Below are 24,364 nucleotides of genomic sequence, written 5' to 3' on the forward strand. Positions count from 1 at the left end.
AGACAGCTGCCAACAGGAGGTAAACAAAGAGCTTAAAGGATTGCTCTTTCTCCGCAACCCTTGGCAAAAAAAAGCGACACTTGTCGATAAGAGGTGACAGCAGCTGAGTGCAGTATCGAATCCACGACATTGAGAATAAGACAGTTTAAGCAACTCGGGACTCAGCCAAGTCCGCACTCAGCACGAGTCAACCGCGTTCACACGAGTCAACAATGTCCACAGCAGGGTTCCCCGATGTATCAGACCAAATTATCGTACCAAATCTCTTCAAATTATCGTATTTTGATTAATAATCATTTATCGTACAGATGGTCAAATTACTGTACTCGGACGAGAATTATCGTATGTCTGGGAACCTTGGTCCGCAGTCCACACGAGTCGTCAGGAGAGAGAGGGAGGCGCCAAAAGTGGAAGGCAGTGGGAGAGGAGTTACAACAATGCTCCCGCCTCGTCCGAAAGCATTCGTACATACTTGAAAGCATTCCTATAGGAAACTAAGTAAGAAATTTCTGAAGCTAGAATATCTAACTCGGCGAGAACTGTAGATACTACAGACAGTGTAAACTTGAAAGAGAAACATTAATCGAGGCAGTAGTAAGAGATTTGCCGATAGCCGAAGAGGAAGCACGCAAAGAACAAACACAAGCATTACGAAGAAAAAGGAATATGCTAGCATACAAGAATTTAGAATAACCAAAACATGAGAGATAAACAGTCGACCGAGTCGACATATCTAAACGTGTAAAACTCGCTACAGATACAGTAGACCCTTGACTCACGAACGCATTGACCCACGTACAACTCGATCCCCGACCAAAATTATAGGTAAAATTTCACCCTTGACCTACGAACTAACTTTGAGATACGAACAAAAAAAAATGCGGAAAATAAAAATTCTGTTTGGGTCATGAACTAATTTTGAGACATGAACATTTGAAAAATGCTGGAAATTTCTGGAAAATAACAATTCACTTTGTTTCACAAACTAATTTTTAGACACAAACATTTGAAAAATGCGCGAAATCGCCCAGCACACGTGAGAGCGTTAGAGTTGCCATGGGAACAGCCATCCTCCAGCCGCCCACGCACGGCGTCACCCACGCATCGCTCTTTGTCTCATCTCATTGTGTACAAGACGTTCGTCAATTCGCTTAGCATTTTTTGCGCTAAAACTTGTGATTTTCTTCATAATGGGCCCTAAGAAAGTGAAGAGTGGTGGTGAAAGTAAGAAAGTGAAGAGTGATGGTGAGAAGATGGGTGCAGAGGAAGATAACCATTGAAATAAAGAAAGAAATTATAGAAAAGTTTGAACGTGGTGTTCGCGTGACCGATATCGCAAGTGAGTACAATAAGATGGCCAAGTTCCGACAATTTCGACAATTTTGGAAAAAACTAACGGATGCCATTAAACAAGAAGCAAATGTGCGAAGGGAGTGACAGTACTAACCAAGATGAGATCGCAAACCCTCGAAGAGGCAGAAAAAATAATTTTGAAGTGGGTACATGAGAAACAGATGGCAGGTGATAGTGTAAACGAGCCGATCATCTGCGAGAAAGCTCGGCAAGTGTATCAGAGTTTGCTGAAGGAAACTCCTTCTACTAGTGCCACGCCAGATGATTTTAAGGCTAGTAAAGGGTGGTTTGATAACTTCAAGAAAAGAACTGGAATTCACTCTGTAATTAGGCATGGTGAGGCTGCTAGCGCAGACAAGGCTGCTGCTGAGGCATTCGTGACTGAGTTTGCCGAGTTCGTGGAGGCCGAAGGATACGTCGCTCAACAGATTTTCAATTGTGATGAAACGGGCCTCTTCTGGAAGAAGATGCCCAACAGGACATTTATCACCCAAGAAGAGAAGGCGCTCCCAGGCCACAAGCCAATGAAGGATAGGCTTACGCTTTGTTATGCTCAAACGCAAGTGGCGACTTGAAACTAAAGCCGCTACTTGTCTACCATTCAAATAACCCGCGTGCCTTTAAGCAGCACAACGTAAATAAGGCCAGACTGCCTGTAATGTGGAGGGCCAATACAAAAGCATGGGTGACGGAACTTTTTATGGAGTGGATTGATGAAGTGTTTGCGCCGACCGTGAGTCAGTACCTAACAGAGAACAAGCTACCCTGCGGTGCCTTCTGATCATGGATAATGCCCCGGCACACCCTTCGTACTTGGCTGACTGCAGTGAACATGACTTCATTCAGTTCAAGTTCCTTCCACCCAACACGACCTCTTGTTCTCCAGCCCATGGACCAACAAGTCATTTTAGGCAATTTTAAGGAGAATTATATACGAAGGCGCTCTTCTCCAGATTCTTCCATGTAACTGAAGAGACAAAATTAACCTTAAAAGAATTTTGGAAGAAGCACTTTAATGTTTTTCACTGCATAACCCTCATGATAACGCATGGACTGAAGTTACGTACCGCAATTAAATTCTGCGTGGCGGAAACTTTGGCCCCAGTGCGTAACTGTCCGTGACTTTGAGGGCTTCGATGCAGAGATTGTGCAAGAAATTGTGTCCATGGGCAACAGTATGGGTCTACAAGTCAACGACGAAGATGTTGAAGAATTGGTCGCTGAACATTCAGAAGATTTGACTGCGGACGAACTTGTTCAACTCCACAAAGAGCAGCAGGAGCAACTTGCTCGGGAGCAATCAACTGACGAAGCAGGAGGCTGGGGAGGAAGTTACAGATGTCAGCAGTGATGTGATAAAAGCTGCATTGGAAAAGTGGAATGATGTCCAGTGCTTCCTTGAATTGTATCATCCGGACAAAATTGTTACGAAACAGGATCGTGAATATGCTCAATGAAAATTTAATGAGCCATTTCAGAAAAGTTATGCAAGGAAGGAAAAGGCAACAGACATTGGATAAGTTTGTGGATTAAACGTTCACCAAAAAAAACCTAGAAGAGTTGAATTCTCCGGAACGAGATCTCCCCGACCTGGATGGGGGAGGGTCTCCTTCCGCACAATAACCTCCTCCCACCCACCACCCTCCTCTTCTCTTGTCCGTCAAGCCAGAAGTCCTCGCCAGTCAATAGTAAGTGTTCACTTTACAAACGTTTTATAGTGTTAGTTTACCATTTTAAATTATATTATTAGATATATTAAGGTTTTTTACACTGACTTTTACATTATCTGTGTAAAATAAGGCAAAATATACATAATATATGGTTCGTAGGGGTCGAGAACCAATTAATATTATTCCCATTAAACCTTATGGGGAAATTAGCTCCGAGTCACGAACAATTTGGAACACGACCAAGGTCTAGGAACGGATTGTGTTCGTGAGTCAAGGGTTCTTACTGTACATTATCATCTCAATAAAATGTCTACACCTATATCATATATTATTAAGCCTATGCATGCTAACACCTCAAACTAGGTGTTGAAGAAAATAGAATGCGCCTACGGAGCGAGCATTAACACTTACCGAAATGGTCCTTATGTGAACTCTTTAACGGTCCTTTGGCTAACGCTTTAAACGATATTCAGACCATGAAAAGGGCGTAGCAGGTATTGGAGGGCACTGAATCTCATCGTCCTGAGAACCAACCCAGTTCCCTGGCAGCAGACGTTTCCAACTATCGCAGGGGAGTCCTAGGCTCGGGCTACGTACAGACGAGGGCACCAACACCTTACTTCTAACAGAGAATGCGAAAATGAGCGCACACTGGAGGGATTCGGAAAGTTCCCGTCATGAACTAGGTTCAAACTGTATTAGAACTAAAAATAAGTTAAGGTTCTAACTTCTTGTTACGCTTTTCCTGAACCGACTGGGGAGTAGAAGGCGGAGCTACAATGGAAGTCAATACTAGCCTACTAAAATGCCTAGTCTGAGTAGGGATAGCCTGACAGGTTTAAGCCCTGATCTAACTAATTGCTTTTGCAATCTATTAGTTCCAGTCTTCCTATATCTGACATATTCAGGCATAAATTTCTCAGAACAATTCCCTACATTCTTCACATCTAGTAGTTCCAAAATCACACCCTGTACCCATGCCAGTACAAAGGAATGTTGATAAACTTCCAATTTCACCATCCTGGTTACACCAAAACATTCCTACATAGCCTGATGTTATTGGTTTTACTTCCGGCGGAAGATATCCTAGGGGAGATATAGCTAATTTAGCAGTGGGTAAGATTCATCTCAAATAAGACAGAATCAACACAGGTCCAGTTTTAGCCTGGATGCTCTGATCTTTTTGATTTGATTTAAAAACTCCTCTAGTGATACTGCAGCAACTACCTTCGTGAAAAAAAAAAACTACACCAATACCTCTGCCCAGTTCTTCACTGCACCACACAAATCCTAACTGCATTGAAGAACTGGGCTTACAATATGGGACATAGAAAAGCCATTCTAGAGCATAATGAATTTAGGGATGAAATCCATTATACAAATTTACATACCAAGTACTTTTACAATCTAAATAAATGACTGTAGTTGGACAATACAGTAATTGTTAGTTCTATAGTGATAACAGATATGTTCATCAGTAAACTGGCTAAGTATATACTGTATTTGAATACATTTGCACATCCAACTCCATTTACTATTGATTTTAAGTTATCACTTTAAATTTTTTAATGAACTGTTTATTGTGATATATGTTCTAGGAATTTGGTCCCAACTACACTTTTTTTTCATTGCAGTTTTACAACAGCAAGAAGCTTTTGATAAAAACAAGGAGGAGCAGTGGCGTTATCCACTTCACACATTTTTTAACCACGGATATTAATATCCACATGTCTTGTCTGAAAAGGTTTCAGGATCTTGCACCAGACCTCAGTTACATTCTAAAAGAAACAAACTTAAAGCTTATTCTTGCAGATGCTTGAGTAAGGTAGCATGTCTCAGACTGCTCTCTTCTAAAATTCATGGAAAACTAGTAGTAATGTTCTAAAGGTTCCAGAACATATTTGAATACCCAATGCAGTGGACAGCTAACCCTATCAGTTTGGATTCACAAACTGATGTGTGTAGCTGGTAGTCACAGACCAGTCTGTACTTCCACAGGGATTATTACCACTGTAATGTTACATAGCCAGATATGATGCTAAGACAAAGCACACCATTCATGATCATGCATGTGCATAAGTGCACATGCATTCACTCATCAATGGACATTCCATACAACATTAATACTAAATTACAAATAAAATTCTCAGCAACTGTCACATATTCTTGTGATGTGAATGTGAAAAGTTTGAATAGACAACTAATTTGCAGTAATATTTGTCTTAATCACTACGGAGAAACGCTTATGAAACATGAGTCAGTATCTGTGATATATGGCAATGAAATATTCAGCTGGTCCTTGGGTTGACCAATTTCACGAAATTTCGGCTGTCAAGCCAAGCACTGGAGCACTTCATCAATTCAGTGCTTGAGATGTTGAAAAGAGGAAGTTAGAGTGGGTGCAACTTATTGTCTCTTTCTCAGATCACAAAAGAAAGATCATTAACACAGCATTAAATGGTTTTAAGTGATAATCAGGAATGAACCTTTAGAGCAATGTAGTATGCAAGTGTGAGCGCCCTTTCTGATAGGACCCTTATTGCTCTTATTGGTTGTGAACTCTGATGCTGGCTTGCCCATGTCTGCAATGTAAACGATCTCTGTAATGGCGGTTCTCATGAAGTTTGATTGACGTTATTGGTGCTCCCTGTGCATCAAGTTACGGTGCCGTAAGTGCCATCAACAATGCTAACGACAAGCATAAGCATTAAGTTAACTGCAACATCAAAATACGCCGCCGTAAGTGCCGTTAAAGCACTGATAATGGGGAAACACCAACTTACAGTGGGAAATCAACTTATGGCGATGGGCTGGCATTACAGAATCCTTGTTAGAGGCATACAAACTACTATACAGTATAACATTACATATTCAGGCTAACTGAAACAAAGGACAGCTAATTTACCTCATTAACAATTCTCTTATTTATATCTAAAGCAGAACTAATAGTACTTTGTTAAGTACCCAGTGTGGTATATATGTTTTGCTCCTGCCTTCTCCTTCTCTGTTGTGTAACCCAAGTTTGATAAAAGTGTTATCCCATCAAGAAGCATTATCTCACTTTCTTTACATACGCGACTCTGAGAGACAATGGTGGTCCATACACCATGCCTACATATCTGTTAGGTAATTATTAGTAATATTTTAGGGTAAGGATTACTAGCATTGTAAGGGATATTTATCATTTACTGTTGTCATTATAAATATAAGGCAGTCCCGGGTTACGACGGGTTCGGCTTACGACGTTCCGAGGTTAAGGCACTTCTCAATTATATTCTTCAGACATTATTTCCAGGGTTACGACGCATGTTCCAGGGTTACGATGCCTACGACACCAAAAATGCAAATTAATCAATATTTGAAGGTTTTTTGATGAAAAATGTAGTAAGAATGCAGTTTACAGTTTTCAATGCACCCAAAGCATTAAAAGTAAGGTTTTCTTAGGATTTTTGACGATGTTCCGGCTTACGGTGATTTTCGGCTTACAACGCGTCTCAAGACGGAACCCCCGTCGTAACCCAGGGACTGCCTGTACTGTACTAGGTTATTAAGGAAGGAATTTGTGTTTGTTTCAGACTGTAGTAATGGTTTAAGTTAAGTAAAGCTTGGGAAGCTGCAGCCAAGTGTTTTATTGTCATCACACTCAGTATCAAGGCTTTTCTATCACTCAAACTAACATAGCAAAAGACCCTTTCTCACAACTACTAAGAGGACTTGACCCAGTGGAATGCACACAACGGTCTTCCACATTAGGGAATTTTCTGAGATCATGTAGGGCAGAACTCTCCAAACCGTTGGACTACATCCAACACCAAGCAAAAATGTAATTTCTAACTTATAAAGCAAATATACTACTTTCACATGAAAAAGTGCAGCTATGTAAGTAAGAGCATTTGTTTACATGTCACATTGCTCTATGTACAAGTGTGTTATGATCAAAACAGCAGTGTGTTTCTATGTTATAATTTAATTGGAGATGAATAAAACACTGACGGTTGTTTAGGACTATAATTCAAAATTACAAAATGTTCATATCATTCCAAAATCTGGGAGCTCAATTTGAACTTGTTGGTTGGCACTTGCCTACAGGCTTCAAAGCCAAAGTCAGCCAATTTTGACACCATAGAATCTGCCATGAAGCTACGATGTTGACCTTCTTATAAAAAAAAAAAAAAAAAAAAAAAAAAAAAAAAAAGTGTGTGAAATTCCCTTTGACTTTAACAAGTATAGTATAACAATTTGTCGAAAATTGTATTTTTCCTAACTATGCAATCCTGAGGTCCTTTAACAATAGGAAGGTACTTAGCGGCAGCTGAACAGGTCGTAAGCTTCGAACAAGGGGGTTCGATAGTTAACTACTTGTCCGGCACTTGGCGGTCAGCTCGACTGCGAGGAGAGGAGTCACTTTGCTTTAGGCCTAGGAAACGCAGAGTGAGGGGTGGCATGAGGTGGGACTATGTGTAAAGGACCTCAGGTTTCTATAGTTAGAAAAAATACAATTTTCGACAAATTGTTATTTGTTCCGATACGTATACAAACCCTCGGTCCTTTAACAATAGGAAGACTCACTTATTGGTGGGTGGAATCTGAGTCTTATGAACAGACTGGTGTTCGTCCGACCTTGGTTCCCTCCCTAGTCGTAAGAGCAAAGGGAGGGATCCTAACCTCTGCCCAGCTGATCGGGGTGTGCACCGCAGGATCAGTGGTCAGACTTCCGGACCAAATTTATAAGAGGGAGGCAAGCGTACCTCTTATAAATAGCAAAAACACAAGAACTAGTTCCTACTTCAAGAGCCAATATGAAGTCATGGGTATGTCTCTTGTTGGCTTCCACTCGCCCCCTTGTTGGGGAGTGGTGGATAAATACTCCTATCCCTACTGAAAGGGATACGATGGAGCTCAGTCGTGTAGCTTACCTGCATCTGCTTCCTGTTCAGCGTTGTGACGACCGTGGCCCTCTGCCTACAGGTAGAGGAGAAAGAACGAAGGAGTAAGAGAAGCCAGTCACACTCTTTCACTCTTCCATTCATGCAGTCACACAAGGATGCGATGCTGTTCTGTCTGCTCGGGTGCTGGGTAAACTACACAACTTGTTGAGCAGCCACCATGGGTCCCAAGGAAAAGGTGTCCAAGAACCTGTGGGTAATATCCCGAAGGTAGAAGGAAGTGAAGGTGGTTTGGTTGGCCCAAACCCCTGCCTTCAGAACCTGCGCCATGGAGAAGTTCTTGCGGAACGCAAGGATTGAACCAATACCTCTGACTTCATGAGCTCTCGGACGAAGGGTACGGGTGTCGTCACTACCATCCGCGTCGTAAGCCCTCCTGATCACCTCACGCAGCCAGAAAGATTGTTCTTGGAAACCTCTTTCTTGGTAACCCCGGTGCTAACAAAGAGGCGTCGACACTCAGGCCTGAGGTGTCGAGCTCTCTTCAGATAGCACCGTAGCGCCCTCACAGGAGAAAGCAGCATCTCATCCGCATCATTATCAGTGAAGTCCTTCAGGGAGGGGATCGTGAAAGACTCGAACCGGTCGTCAGGGACCGAAGGATTCTGCGTCTTCGCCAAGAAGTTCGGGACGAAATCGAGTCACGGATCCCCATCCCCTGGAATGCTTAACGTCAAAGGAAAGACCATGAAGTTCCCCTCCTCTCTTCGTCGATGCCAAGGCCAGCAGGAAGAGGGTCTTGAGGGTAAGATCCCTGTCTGACGACTCTCGGGGTGGCTCAAAGGATCTTCCGAGTCAAACTCCTAAGGACGAGAGTCACATCCCACCCCGGGGGCCTGAGTTCCCTGGGTGGGCAAGACCTCTCGAAGCTCTTCATAAGGAGGGAGATCTCGAAGAAGGAGGAGATATCCACTCCTCGCAGTTTACGGACTAGGGCAAGGGCGGCTCTGTAGCCTTTAACTGCAAAGACGGAGAGGAGCTTCTCTCGGCGAAGAAAAACGAGGAAATCTGCTACCTGTTGAATAGTGGCTCTGAGAGTCCACGACACCAACCACAGAAGACAGACCACTTTCCCTGGTATACAGCTGCAGAGGACTGTTTGAGGTACCCAGCCATCTCTGTTGCTGCGCTGCGAGAAAAACCTCTCGCTCGCAAGAGATGGTGGATAACAGCCAGCCGTGAAGACACGGACTCGACCGACCAGTGGTACCGTTCTACGTGTGGCTGGCACAGGAGGTTGTGCCAGGGGGGAATCTCTCTCGGTGCTTCAGCGAGCAGAGCCAGCAGGATCATCCGAAGGTTCGAGGTGACCAGCGCCCTGCTGATCACCCTGTGAATCAGACAGAACGGGGGAAAGGCATACACAAAGAGGCTGTCTCACGGGTGTTGAAGAGCCTCCTCTGCAGCTGCCCATGGGTCCGGCACAACCAAGTAGAAAACCTGGAGTTTTCTGTTGTGCCGGGTGGCGAACAGATTTACGACTGGACGCCCCCACAGGTTGAAGAGCCTTTCCGCCGCGTCTGGGTGAAGGGACCGCTCGGCTCCTATCACCTGATCCCGACGGCTGAGCTTGTCGGCTACTATATTCCTCTTGCCTGGAATGTAGCGGGCTGACAGCTCTACTGAGTGTGCCACGGCCCACTTGTGCACCCGCAACGTCAACTGATGCAACGGGAGGGACACTAGGCCCCCGTTTGCTGACATATGCCACTACCGTGGTGTTGATGCTCATCCACACCACTGAGTGTCCCACCAGACGATTTTGGAACTCTTGGAGAGCGAAGAACGCTGCCTTGAGCTCCAGGATGTTGATGTGAAGGTGCCTGTCGTGATGGTTCCACACACCTGCAGCCAGCAACTCCTCCAGGTGTGCGCCCCATCCCTTGGTTGATGCGTCTGAAAACAGCAACATCTCCGGGTTGGGGGATGCGAAGAGGCACTCCTCTTACGAGATTCCCGTCGTCCAGCCACCAGGCTAGGTCCTGCCTCACCTCCTCCGTGAGGGACACGGGGAAGAAAGGTGGGTCTCTTGCCTGTGACCAACACTCCTTTAGTCTCCATTGAAGAGACCGCAGGTGAAGACGCCCGTGAGGGACTAGCTTCTCGAGAGACGACGGGTGACCGATCACGACCTGCCACTGCTGAGTTGGCTGCTCTTGTAGGGACAGAAACCGCCCTGCTGCCTCCCTGAACCTGCTGATCCGCGAATCCGCGGGGAAGACTCACCCTGCTACCGTATCGATCAGCATGCCCAGGCACTTCATCCTCTGCTTGGGCTCGAGATCTGACTTTTCGCAATTCACTACAATCCCCAGATCGCAGCAGAATTCGAAGAGTTGATCTATGTCCTGTAGCTCGCGGGAGCTCGCCAGGACTAACCAATCGTCGAGATACCTCAGAAGACGTATCCCTACCGAGTGGGCCCAAGCTGACACCAGAGTGAACACTCGCGTGAACACCTGTGGGGCGGTTGAGAGACCGAAACAAAGTGCCCTGAATTGGTACACCGTCCCATTGAGGATGAAGCGGAGGTACTTCCTGGAGGATTGATGGATGGGTATCTGGAAATACACGTCCTTCAGATCCACAGAAAGCATGAAGTCGTTCTCCCTGATGGAATCGAGCACTGATCATGCTGTTTCCATCGTGAACAGAGTCTGGGAAACGAATCGGTTCAAGGGAGAGAGGTCTATCACCGGGCACCAGCCCCCCGAGGACTTCTCCACCAGGAAAAGTCGACTGTAGAAGCCCAGCAACTGATCCCATATGATCTCCACAGCACGTTTACTCAGCATGGTTTCTACTTCCTGCCGAAGCGCCACGTCCTTGGCCGAACCAGGGAACATACGTCTGATGATAGACCGGTAAATATCCCTCCCAAAGGACGTTCACTATCCAGGTCTCCACTCCGCAGCGCTGCTATGTTGCCCAATGGCTCGCCAGACACCCCCCACTTCCGGCAGCAGGTGAGGGGGAACGCCATCCCTAGCGTTTTCCTCCTCTCTTCGACTTCTTCCCGGTTCCTCCTCGAGAGAGGAGGACTGGGAGGAGGGCTGGTTACGGTCACTCCTTACAGTCGAAGTCAAAGGCAGTCTTTCCTCTCGGCTTCGACAAAGCAATCGTCTTAGCCACAGAGGAAGCGCTAGCTAAACTCTTAGGCTTAGCCGCAGTCGTTCGAGGTTGCCCAGCCACCTTGGAGACTGCCTGGTGGACTAAACGGTCACTTTCATCAATGCACCGTTGTTCCACCGTAACGTCCACCATCTCTCTGGGGAAGAGAGAGGAGGAACTCCGCACTGGTCTGTTGCGAAGACCCAAGGCCACCTCTCGCCCAGCTGCCCTGGTCACTTGAGGGAGGACAGCGTCCCTACGCCTCAGAACCAGGTTGGCCCACAGGTTAGCCGTCTGGTGGGCCAGGTAGGAGATAGCCCTACCTCCAGACTGGCACAGTCTCACGAAAGCCGGGTCCCCTTCAGGAGTGATGTTTCCTGAGGAGGCCGCAGCTTTAGACACTGTGAGGGACCATAGGTCGATCCAGAAGACTGCTTGGAATGATGCCTTAGCGGTAGATTCCAAGGCAAGTGCCTCTTGCTGCGAGAACCAGAGGTTCTCCGACAAGAGCTGCTGCAGAGACACCCCTGGAGTTAGCCTAGCTAGCTCCGGGTTAACCTGTTTGGGCGGCAGAGGGTCCTCTGATGGCACGTAAAAGCGCCTCTGTCGCGGTAGAGGTGGGGGAAGGAGCTTGGACGACCTGCCGGACCAAAGCGAACCCTCCTGTCTGGAGACGAGAGCGTCGTCCTGGGTTCCTTTTTGGGTCCCCAGAATGACTCCAAACCCGATGTAGGCTCGGAAGGTGGGAGCGGCAATCCTTCCCCGAGGTCGCTGTGCTGACGAATCAGCGTAATAACCTCCGCGAACAACCTCTGGATCTCGGGAGTGACTGCGTCCTGCGGAGATGGACCGTCAAGCCCGCCCAGCGAGAACACCTCCCGAGACCCCTCATGGTCTCCTCCTGCCAGCTGCGCATACGATCTGGTCGGTCCTAGGACCATGACAGGTTCGTAGGGCGTCGTGGTGGGATCGCGAGGAGCGCGCCCCTCGCGAACACTCCTGATCGCCTCGCTCTTCCCGGTGTAGCCCGAGGAAGTTGAAGGGATAGGAGAGGAAGACCTGACGCTCCCCCCTCCCCCACCGGCAGAACCAGTGTGATGGGGGGGTTGCAGGCGATCGCCAACCAGCGGTGGCGATCGAGCTGCAGGCCTGGTAGAGCGGCTCTCCCAGGTAAAGCGACTGGACCGAGAACAGCGGCGACGGTCCTGGGCTGGTCCCCCTCTCCGCCCGGTCCCGGTAGGTGCGGCGGTCAGGGGACCAGCAGAGTTCGCTGTCGCGGTGGGAGCGAGGCCTGTCCTCACGGTGCGTCACACCGCTTGGGCGACTGAGGGGACCGCTTCCTCGCCTCAGCCCGCGGCCGGTCTGGGACTGTCGCGTCAACCCTGGGTACCAGCGGATCGCCACGAGAGCGATCGCTGGCCTGGTGGGAGTCACCTGGGCGACTCCCGCCAGTCTTCCGCTCTGTGCCTGGATCCTGGCACCGAGCGGACTTGGTTGCCTGGGTCTTGGCTGCACAGTCACCCATGGGTGACCGTACACTCGGTAACTCTCACGCAGGAGAGGCCGAGACGGTACCTGGCGCCGAGGCAGAACCTCTGGCGCCAGGCGAGGAGGTACCGGTGTTAGCCGGCGCTCCTCTGGTCCCCGTCTTCTTCTTCCTTGGGGAAAGAGAGACGGGCCCCCTTCCCGAAGGAACAGGGGGACCAGCGGAAGTCCCAACCGTCCCACCGGAGTGGGACAGAGCCTTAGAAGTCTCAGAGCGAGCCTTCTTAGGGAAGTCGAAGGGGAAGCGGTGGCAAACGACGACGAAGAAGACGATGAAGACAACAACGACACCTTCCTCCTCTTCTTCTTCTTCTTCATCAGCTTCCTCAGGACCACCATCAGGTCTTCCATCCAGGACGGAGCCGGGGCAGTTGCTGAAGCAACAGGGCCCGACTGCACCTGTCCGGAAGGACCTGGGGTGGGGGCAGCAACACCACGGGCAGGAACAACAGCAGCAGGAACTGGTACTGGAACTGGAGCGGCAGCAATCTCAGGAACGGGAGGCGGGGCAGGAACCAGCGGCATCCTCTGTACTGGAGGCAGGTCCAGGGGAGAGCTCTTGGGACACCGGAAGTCAGGGGCTGGAGCAAGAGCGGCAAAACCAGGCGGGGGCGTCATAGTGAACCTCTTCATCTCCGGCAGCGGCGCCTGAACAGCAGCTGTCGGGGTAACCATGGCAATGTGCTGGGTGTAGACCAGGTGCGGTGGAGCAGTGTAGCCAGGCGTGGATACCGTCGTGGTTGTCATGGTGGTTGGGCCATGAGTTACCGGCCTGGCCCCTCTCGCCAGATGACTCAGCAGCCCCTGAACACTCGGTGTCCCCTGAAGCACCAGCGAGTACCAGGCCCGGCCGAGATCGTCCCCCGTGGCAAGCAGATCTGAGGAAGGAAGCAGCGTCGGGTTAGTAAGTGGGGGGGTTTCCCCTCGCCCGGGGCGGGACAGTTCCCACCCCGAGCGAACGGACGACCCCGAATACAACTGAACATCAGGGTACCTAGCCCCGTCCTCCACGCTCAACTGATCGAGAGAGGAGAACGAGCGAGATATCCCCCCCCCAAAAAAAAAGGGGAAGGAGCCATACGAGGGAGCTGAGATGGAGGGAGAAAGGAAGAAGAAGTGTCCGTGACAAAGGGAGCAACTGGAGAACCCTCCGATGACTCCTTGGCCGGCTTACGCAGTTTCTTCCTCCCTCCACAGCACTCCCACTGCTCCTCCAAATAAACAATACACACACAACAAGGCTCGGTGCGAGAGCATTCTCGCCCTTGGCACCGAGTGCAAAATTCATGAGGGTCTACCTCTACAGAGGACCGAAAGGCCCCACACTTATGGCCCTCCACACCAGGGCACAATCTGCGGCTGATGGGAGGGGTGAGGGGGTCTCTCCGGCTCTCAGGAATCCATAATATTCACTATCACTTGTGTATGAATATAAAAAATACAGACACGTACTTATGGAAGCTTTGCACAAACACAGAGTGAGAGAAAAAGAGAAAAGCCTTCATGGTGTGAAGAAAACCAAGCATACGACTTGAAAGCGGGTAGAGAGGCGAGCAGCACGTCTATCCACCAGTGCGGCCGAAAGCAAAGTGACTCCTCTCCTCGCAGTCAAGCTGACCGCCAACTGCCTGACAAGTAGTTAACTACCGATCCCCCTTGTCCGAAGCTTACGACCGGTTCAGCTGCCGCTAAGTACCTTCCTCTTGTTGAAGGACCAAGGGTTTGTATACATATCGGAACAAATTTACATTTATGGTTAATATCTAGGGGGTACACTTGTCAAAGAAACGAGTTATCTTCCAATAAAAGTGAATGAGCAGCTTAAAGAACAAGCAATTTATTTAACTTATTTAAACTTAGTTAATACAATATTTTTATTTAATCTTTAATGTAAACATTGTTTCACATACATTTAACCTAACAAATAAAAACAAAAATATAAGTTAATAAATCTAAATCTTTGTCAACATTATCTGGGTTCTTGAAAGTTATTTATTTCTTCTATAAACATCAGATCAAGCAAAAGGTTGACCAAGCCCTGAATTTCCATCACGCAAACCCCTTTCACTGTTCAACTGACAGATTCCTCCTTTATAACACTCTTATCACCCTTCATTGCCCAATTGAAAGGTTTCTCCTTGATACAGATGTTACTGTCTTTCTCTTCCTCTGTCCAGTTGAAAGGTTCCTCCTTAATGTACACACTTTCCTCCTTAATGTAAACAGCTTCAAGTTTTTCAATGGGATATATTTCCTCTCCATTTTTCATACCCACAGATGCATTAACTTGACTTTCTGAACTTTTTTTACTCTTAGTCTCAAAGTCAGAAGAACTTTCTTCTCTGTTCACTAACTCAGAAGACTGCATGTCTAATGTCACTAGAGGATCAGATTGCATCAACCTCTTCCTTTCGTGTCTTTTCAGATGTCTTAAAAAGTATTTTTTCAAAATAAATTCCCTACCACATTCATCACAAGTGAAGGGTTTCTCATTATTGTGAATTTTCATGTGATCATCCAAGTTCCATTTATCAGTAAATCCCTTCCCACACACTTGACAAAAATATGGCAGTTCTCCTGTGTGAATTGTCATATGTCTGGCAAGATGCCCTTTCTGACCAAAGCCTTTTCCACATTCCTGACAAACAAATGGCTTTTCCCCCGTATGTGATCTTCTGTGTGAGTCCAGCTCGACTTTCTGACAGAATCTTCTCCCACATTCGGGACACTCAAACGGCTTTTCCCCTGTATGGGTTCTCATATGCACAGTGAGGTGACCTTTTTGACCAAATCTTCTCCCACATATCTGACAAAAGAATCTCCTCTCCCTCGTACGGATTTTCAAATGTTTTGTAACGTGCTCCTTGATACAGATGTTACTGTCTTTCTCTTCCTCTGTCCAGTTGAAAGGTTCCTCCTTAATGTACACACTTTCCTCCTTAATGTAAACAGCTTCAAGTGTTTCAATGGGATATATTTCCTCTCCATTTTTCATACCCACAGATGCATTAACTTGACTTTCTGAACTTTTTTTACACTTAGTCTCAAAGTTAGAAGGACTTTCTTCTCTGTTCACTAACTCAGAAGACTGCATGTCTAATGTCACTGGAGGATCAGATTGCATCAACAACCTCTTCCTTTCGTGTGTTTTCAGATGTCTTGCAAAGTATTTTTTCAAAATAAATTCCTTACCACATTCATCACAAGTGAAGGGTTTCTCATTATTGTGAATTTTCATGTGATCATCCAAATTCCATTTATCAGTAAATCCCTTCCCACACACTTGACAAAAATATGGCAGTTCTCCTGTGTGAATTTTCATATGTATGCCAAGATGCCCTTTCTGACCAAAGCCTTTTCCACATTCCTGACAAACAAATGGCTTTTCCCCCGTATGTGATCTTCTGTGTGAGCCCAGCTCGGCTTTCTGACAGAATCTTTTCCCACATTCGGGACACTCAAACGGCTTTTCCCCCGTATGGGTTCTCATATGCACAGTGAGGTGAACTTTTTGACCAAATCTTCTCCCACATATCTGACAAAAGAATCTCCTCTCCTTCGTATGGATTTTCAAATGCTTTGTAACATGCTCCTTTCGGCTGAAGCATTTTCCACACACTTGGCATATGAATGGCTTTTCTTCTGTGTGCGTTCGTATATGTATGGTAAGGTGTTCTTTACGACGAAAACCCTTCCCACATTCCTGACACAAGAAAGGCTTTTCTCCTGTATGCGTCCTCATGTGTCTCGTTAGCTTACTTTTTTGTAAAAACCCCTTGCCACATATCTGACAGACTGAGGAGATTTCTTTCGTGCCAGCTGTGGTAACTTCACTTTCAACACACTCATGTGTGGTAAGTTCACTCTCCTCATAAAAACTGGTCCCACACTTCTGACACATAAAAGCCATTATCCTGCAGAGATCACCTCTACCGACATAGGTCAACCAGACAACCACAGTTTTCCCCAATAAATGATATAAAGTGAGCCTTCTAATTATCTAAGATTTCATGTGCAGCAAGATAGTATTCACTGACTTACATATTTTCCTCAATTTCTGACCAGTTTTAACCAGTGTGGGTAAAAATCTACAGGTAGAGCAATTCTTCCAAACGTATAACACAAACTCCTTACAAATTGTTGGAATACTTAAGATATTTCTTCAAAACTGACGTAAGTTCTCTTGCAATACGTATCTGACCACATGATGCTGGTTATAACAAAACCTGAAATAGATTTCTATCAGTATTTCATCCTTTTAAAGTTTACTACCAAATGGAATTTCTATAAACCTTTTAATTAACTTCTAGCACATGGTATACACTAACATCCAAACAACTTAAGACTAATAATGAAAAAGAATGTGGAAAATATTTTGCTAACATTCAACTGAATGTAGCAGTAACAAAACACTGTGCATGAGAACTCAAAATATAATTCACCAATGCAGATTTTCATAAGTGTTCTACTTTTACCTTTTTTCACTCTTCACATATGAAATAAATGACCTCTTCAAATATCCGATAAATAACCTCAGTTTGGGCTTCACTTTCTGTTTCACTTAAGAGACTACTAAAGCAATTCAAAAATTTAACATTAGTATTCCATCCACTTCATAATACCTATCAACTTGATCTCGGTAAAATTATTCACACATTTATATCCAGCATATCAATAAAATGACTCAACTACATTCAAATTATTCTTAACTAAACTCAAACAACTTTTCCATGATCTGCTTCAAATACAATTACATAACTGATACTATATGTTTTACCTTAAGTATTGTAAAATACCATTCCAGAGTAATTCAGAGGTTAACAATTCATTAAGAAATAATTCTTCTCATCTTTACCAAGGCCATCTAATCCTGTAGAACGATCATGTTGGATATTTTAAGACCACTCCTGATTTTTGCACACTGAAGTCTTCTAGACATGCCTTTGTGTGTCCTGAAAACTAAAGCTATATGAACTCCTTTTCCTTGGTAGCATCTGAAAAGATATACATTAAAAAAGTATATTTTACCAACACAAACTGTCCATTATAGAATTCACTGACCCCATGTTACAAGCAAGCACATTTGTACAATCATAAAATCTACCTCATAACTTGTCACATGCAAATCTTTGTTATAAAAAATCAGAGCCTTTTATACAACAGTATCCTTCAATGCAAACTGGGGCAGTCACTGAAGTTGGTAACAAGGTTATTAAGTGTTGGAGATGGGGGTGAGCGGGGCAATACGCTTCGGTAGCCTTGTCACCACTCACTTTTCCTTCAGCTACAAGGACAGAGTGGGGTGGCTGAGGTGGATTCCAATTGTGAAGACTCTGGTTTATATAACATATGAAAAATTACATTTTTATAAACAAATAAGGTTTTATAGATACATACCAAGTAATTACATTGCTATAAGTTCCACTTATACAGCAGCTTGAATTCAAAATTTTGTGGGTAACACTTCAACTGTTTGTATAGGCAACTAGGTCCACCTCCTAGTCCTATTGGGAGTGTATCAGGAAGAAACTTTAGCTTATGATGTCAGTCTATTCCTGCCATTCTCGAAGTAAACACCGAATAATGGATTAAACATGGTCCAATACTCCTAATGGAGGAATAAGAGAGATTCTAGATCCACTTAGATAAAAAGAGGTAATCCATCACACAGGTCACAGATGTCTCGGATGAAGAGGCATTGAGTCTGAGACGCCAGCTTCAGAAAATTTATTGCTCAGTCTGGTAGGTGGTGTAAGAGGAATGACTTAGGTCTCCTACAATAGCCTCTACATTACGTCTTACAAAGACTCTTAAGGATGACTAGCTTCCTGCAGTTGTCTGGGCAATTGGTCCATCCTTGATGGAATATCTTGAAACTAGAATGTCTGAGAAGACATGGTTGGTGGAAGGATCTTGGCTTGAGCACCAAAAACCATAGCAGGTTCAGAAACCCCTTCCTGGGTCAGAACTAGGATAATTGTCATTGTAAGTCACAATAAGCCTGAAAAAATCTAGCACTTCCTGTCTGTTGCCCTGGTTATATGGAACAGTAAAGCCATGGAGCACCTCTACTCATGTGGAAACTCGGTGGCTAAGGGTTTATCTGATGGCTATCAAGGTGGCAACTGGAGCTATGCAGTGAAGGAGTTGTCCGAAGGCTGGCAAAGCATAAAAAATAAACTTGAGGAGTGGGCAAAGGTTCCTTGAAGTGGCACCAAGGTTCAAAGTCGGTCTACCCAACAAAATCCACAGATCCCAATAAACCAGGTGATCAAAGTTCCATGGTGGGAGGGAAATGTTTCTGACGGCTCAGTACGTCTATCTGAACTTTCCAATTCCTTGAATAATCGAATGATCAACAGACTTAATTGATCTAACCACAGAGGGAATCCCCTGCTGTTGGTTGAGTGGGAACTTGAGACAGAGCCTCCCTCCTTATATAAATACAATAGGACTCTATGTGAACTATGGTAGAGGAGCAAAGCAGTCCTAAGTGAACACTTTCAGCCCTATGAAATAGATGCAAAGGTTTCGAACTTCAGGGGACCACGTTTCAGAAACTTCTGGTTCCTCAATGGGCTCTCCAACCTAGATCTGAGATGCTGAGTAGAGGATTACGACAGGGTTCAAAAGGATGATAGAAATCTTAAAAAAAAAATTTTAAGTGTCCAAACACTAAGAGAAAAAAATGATATTTTCATAATAAAATAAATTTTTGAACATATTTACCTAGTAGTTATATATATAGCTTAAGTCCCTGTGACGTCACGGCAGAATTTCAAAACTCGCAGCAATCGCCGATTGGGTAGTCAGGTGTACCACCTGTGCGCCCTCTACCCAGGTACCTGGAACCATTCCAACTATTCCTCAGATCTTCCATGCCCCTAGTCTCTAGAGGGGAGGAGGGTGGAAGGTTAAATTATATATACTACCAGGTAAGTCTGTTTCAAAAATTCATTTTATTATGAAAAATATCATTTCTGGGCTCAGCTCGTGTCGGCCTATGAAAGGATCCTTAATATCATTCTTTCTAGGTAAAATTAATCTAAAAATTACCAGAGAAAAACAAAATTAAGAAAATGTCAGTAAAACTGACTCGCTCACTCTTAAAAAGAAGTGTCGGTATGGTATAGGGGCGAGTGTGGAACACTACCACGAGACAATAACCAATTAGAACTTCCAATCAGAATCCCCCCAAGAGAGAGCTGATACCAACGGGCGATGCAGTCGCTACTACTACTACTAGAGGACGCCACGGACAGCAGCGCCCCTAGCGGACATCCTTAATTTTTAGCGCTAGCGTCCAAGACGCATTTTTCCTTGTGCTGTGATTTTCGGGATTATCCTTTTCTACCATCATGGAACGCTCTGCTATTGCTACGGCTAAGTTAAGTAACTCATAAGTAATGTTTTACCTCAATTTTGTCTTCCGATACCAGTATTTTCCTCTTAATAGGTCATATACGGTTCCCCGGTTGCCTCGGGGTGGCGCCATGCTGCCTCGTTTAGAATTCCCGGTCCTCCATACTGGGACTTCTTATACTTATGGGCTTACTATATTGCGTTCATTGTTTCTTTACATCGAGTTTTAGCTAGTTTAGCCCTCCTACCATGTCTTTTAGTTTGGTATTTAGGGCTATTATTATTATTCCGGCCCAGCATCCCGGCTCTTGCTCTTCATCGGCTATCTCGGCTCCGAGTAGGCTTCTGTTTCTTGGAACAGTCTGCCTCCTCCTGGGCTTTCTTTTTCTTTTACTAAAAGTGTCTTTTCCATCTTTTCGATGTATTTATTTATTATATTTAGGGTGTTAGGCTAGCCTAGGTGCTTGTTCCTTGTATTGGTACCAGTCTGGTTTCACGTGGCCCTCTCACGGTTGTGTTGCTCGCGGCCTAGGCCACTTGCGGTCACGTGTTCCATCGCACCTTACCCTGCCCCTGCCCTCCCTCTCTGGTATAGGGAGGGGCTGGGGGACCCCTTGGTTGTCATGACAACCTCAGTCGCCTTCTCTCTCTCCCTCTCTGAAGTGACCAGGGGTTCCTCCCAGCAGGGGGTATAGGGCGACCACTCATGAGGTACCGGGTCTCCGAGCGGGTAGTCGGTGAGGCGGGGAGGAGTAGGCCATCCCTCCCCCCTCTCTCTCTCCCGCCGTGTTACGCCGAGACCTTCTCCTCCCCCCCTCCCCAGTTGCTCAGCCACCTCCCTCGCTATAACGAAAGGAGCCTTCCGTCGCAGCCGGGGCACCTTTGGTTATAGATTACTGGCTCCGCTAGCGGGCGGGGTGGGCACTACTAGTGGTCGGTTGCTTGCCTACTATATCCTTACATCTCTCCCCCGCTACCGGAAGGGAGCTTGCTTCTTACCCGTGCACTCTTCTAGTAGACGGGTGGAGAGAGGTTTGTATTATTATTATTATTTTAAGGATATACCCTAATTTTACAATGAATTGTGTAATGTTATTATTATTTTTCTACCATACCCGCCATTTTACGTCGTGGTTTCCTTTTACCACCACTCCTGGTTGGTTTCCTTTGCGTCTCCGCCATCAGCGGAGCTATAGCCTAGGGCACGCAACCAACCTGGTTACCACACGTATTTTGGCGGGGCTCTGGTTTAATCTAACTTTATCGCTCCGGCACCAGCGGAGCATCTGTTAGACTGTAAGTGTGTACCTGGTACTCATGTATCTTTCCACTTACAGGCTACCAACTGCCAGGTCCCAGCGTGTAACGCGACGCTGTTCAACCCCTGCGGCCACGATGAGTGTAGGTCTCACCCCCTGTGCCACGTCTTTCAACAGGATGATCGTCTGCACCCAGAAGCCTGCGCCATCTGCTACACCTGGTCGTCTCAGCTGGGGATATGGGGTAAGTCCATTATAGGCTTCATTATCATTTACTACAACTCTTAATCATAAGTTTGTTAACCCCGTGCCACCACTAGAAGCTCATCTCGCTTTTCTTTCAGGCTACTGGTGTGAGGGAAGTCGCCCTCGCCACCCTGAAAGCGTGGGTTGGGCCGGCTTCGGGTTAAGAACGCCGCCAAAGGCCAGCCTTATATTCTTGATAAGAAGCTGGCCGTCCAGATCTTCCCTGCGGGCAAGTCGACTGGATATGTTGACCCCTTGTCCGCGGCCCCTCTGATAGCCTCCATCCAGCAAAGACCTCCAGCAATCCTTTGGGGTCGTAGCTGCCCAGGAGTCGGTCCCGGACGTTGCTGCCCTGGACCTTAACATCGAACCCATGGCGGTAGGGGTGGAGGATTTGTTGGTTGAGGTAGGTGTGTCGGGCGCCCAAGGTGTTGCTTTCCTTGGGTGCTCCTGGATCTTCTCCTGTACCCTCTTCGAGTGCTTCTTTCCAAGGCTTTGTGGATCTGAGATTCCTACCCCGCTCATCCCCCGCTCTCTCTGTACCCCCAAAGGTGAAGGGACAGAGAGAACCGAAGACTTTGGCTAAGAACAACTTCTAGGAAGTCGTCTTCGTCTTCTTCGGCTAGGAAGTCTTCGACTTCCTACGCCGACCGCGGTGAAAGCGAAGCCGAGCTCTTCTCACTCAAAGAGCTCTAGAAGCAAGTGCTTCTAAGGAGAAGGCCCGCGCTCCCGCCGAGCCAGTGCCTTCTCCCGCCTCCTCCGCTTCCACTCCGGCTACGCCGGTAGGAGGAGCGGGCCTAGCACCTTTGATCCCTCTGCTTTCTCAGCAGTGGTGATGCAACAGGTGGGCGAGCTGTGGCTCGCATGTCTCGGCCCTGGGGACGAGATTCGAGCAGATGTTCGCACATTGTCGAGCACTCTGTCTCAATCAGGCCAGTCGATTCAAGATCTCTCTAACAGAGTTAGGGAGAATGAGGACCGAGTAGCCGGGCTATCTCAGGCTCCTCTTCCCAGTTTCCCCAGTGCCAAGCACTGGCATTCTCCAACTCCCGCCATAACGACTCTCTGCCAGCTTTCTCCATGGAGAACCCATGGAGAGTAGCTGCCTACGCTCCTTTCAAGGATGGGATGATCTCTATCCTGGAGTGTGGAACTCGGAGGATTGAGGACTTCGAGAATTACCCTCCGGGTCTGACGCAGCCTTTCATCGGTTATGCTAGGCTGACGTAACGGCTCTGACTAGGGAAGACAAGATCTTTAGAGAGTCTGTCCTGTATAGTAGAGATCATGCCCAGCGGGAATGGGTTTCACTGCCTTGAGGACTGGGAGTGTACGAACACTAACTCCAGGCCTACAAGTCCCTTTACTATTTTCGCGACGGAAGAGGAAGTTTCTCTTCCGTTCGCTACGAAATTAGTAGAGAAGTCCCTTCAGGCAGTCCTCAAGGATGAGCCCATCCCACAGTTGAGGGAGGCGGAGTCTACTTCTCCGCTCTTCCCGGCTTTCGGAGAATTGTGGGAGAACTTACCAGCTACATTCACGCTTGGTAAGCTCAAACCGGACTGCGCCATGGACCAGTTCGGCGAGAAGCTACCGAGGCTGCCGGATTCCCTAATCCAGGCAGAGTTTGATGCGCGAACCAGGTTTGGTAGGTCCCTCAATTCCCTTATAATCACGGAAATGGCTGCTCTTTCTTACGCTACGGAACCGCTGTTCAAGATTTTGGCAAAATCTCAGTTTCCAGACGGTACTTTCTGACGCTTTCGACTTCTTCCAGGCTAGGAGGAATTGCCGGAAGCATGTTCTACAAGAGTGTACTATTTATTGGCACGAGCCGAATAGACTCTTGGCTTCTAGCATGTGGGAGCGGATCTCTTCCCAGAGTCCGCTGTCAACGAAGTGCACCACGAAGCTGCTAGGCTCAACCAGAGCCTTAGAGCTAGGTGGGGTATTTCCTCGAAGAGGAAACAAGAATCCGTCCCCACTGCTGGTAAGAAGCAAAAGAAGGCTGGTAAGAGGTTCCAGCCGTATCAGAAACACCAGCAACAGCAGCAATTTGTGCAAGCTGTCCCAGTTACCCAACAAGGACAACCTGCTAGTTTGAAGCAGAACCAGCCTATCCTCCTGTTGTCCCCTCAATCTCAGCCGTCCACCTCCTACGCAATCTCGCCAGCCTTCAACCCTTCATATGAGGCTCAAGGTTACAAACAACCAAGAGGTAGGGCGAGAGGTTACTTTCGTCAGCGTGGCGCAGGAAGGGCAACAAGGAGCAGGCAGTTCAGAGGGGGGCGTGGTGGTCAACCCGCCCATCAACAATGAGGCTCCCCAGGTAGGAGGGAGGCTGTTTCCTCTTTTCCGCCACAGGTGGGGGTTCAGCAATTGGGCACAGAGCATAGTGTCCAAAGGATTGGGTTGGAGTTGGATCAAAGAGCCTCCTCCAATCAAATCATTCCACCAGATACCATCAGAGGAATTTGGACAGATTACGCGGAAGAACTCCTTCAGAAAGGAGCTATTGCGAGAGTCAAGCATCTAAAATTTCAAGGTCGCTTATTCAGCGTGCCAAAGAAAGGCTCAACAAAAAGAAGGGTAATCTTAGACTTGTCAAAGCTAAACTCTTTCATTCGTTGCGACAAGTTCAAGATGCTTACCCTCTCGCAAGTAAGGACCTTACTTCCCGCGTGGAGCCGTCACATGCTCCACGATCTTACAGACGCATACTATCATATCCCTATAGCCAGGCACTTCCGGCCCATTCCTAGGATTCAGGCTAGGAAATCAAACATTCTCATTCAAAGTGATGCCCTTCGGTCTGAATGTAGGCCCCCAGGGTATTCACAAAAATAGCAAAGAAGTGGTTGTACATCAAATT

The 24,364-nt window shown here is 46.7% G+C and overlaps 1 protein-coding gene across 2 annotated transcripts; it reads right to left on the reverse strand.

Annotated features, from left to right (window-relative positions):
* Positions 1-7,017: 7,017 nt before the first annotated feature.
* LOC135203526 (gastrula zinc finger protein XlCGF57.1-like) lies at positions 7,018-19,481 on the reverse strand. Of its 2 annotated transcripts, none has more exons than XM_064233262.1 (2): positions 17,481-19,481; positions 7,018-16,851 (listed from the first exon to the last, which is right to left on the reverse strand). In XM_064233262.1, the coding sequence occupies exon 2, from the start codon at positions 16,533-16,535 to the stop codon at positions 14,697-14,699; it is 1,839 nt and encodes a 612-aa protein (XP_064089332.1). In that variant the 5' UTR covers positions 16,536-16,851; positions 17,481-19,481; the 3' UTR covers positions 7,018-14,696. The 2 variants fall into 2 exon arrangements, with proteins under 2 accessions (XP_064089332.1, XP_064089331.1); XM_064233261.1 differs by having other exon boundaries at positions 17,403-19,481.
* Between the last annotated feature and the right edge of the window lie 4,883 nt (positions 19,482-24,364).

Source organism: Macrobrachium nipponense, chromosome 36 (assembly GCF_015104395.2).
Source record: "Macrobrachium nipponense isolate FS-2020 chromosome 36, ASM1510439v2, whole genome shotgun sequence".
Taxonomy (NCBI): Eukaryota; Metazoa; Arthropoda; class Malacostraca; order Decapoda; family Palaemonidae; genus Macrobrachium; species Macrobrachium nipponense.

Bases quoted from the DNA above. Each gene is read 5' to 3' on its own strand.
- LOC135203526 (XM_064233262.1), bottom strand. From the start codon at position 16,535: ATGGCTTTTATGTGTCAGAAGTGTGGGACCAGTTTTTATGAGGAGAGT.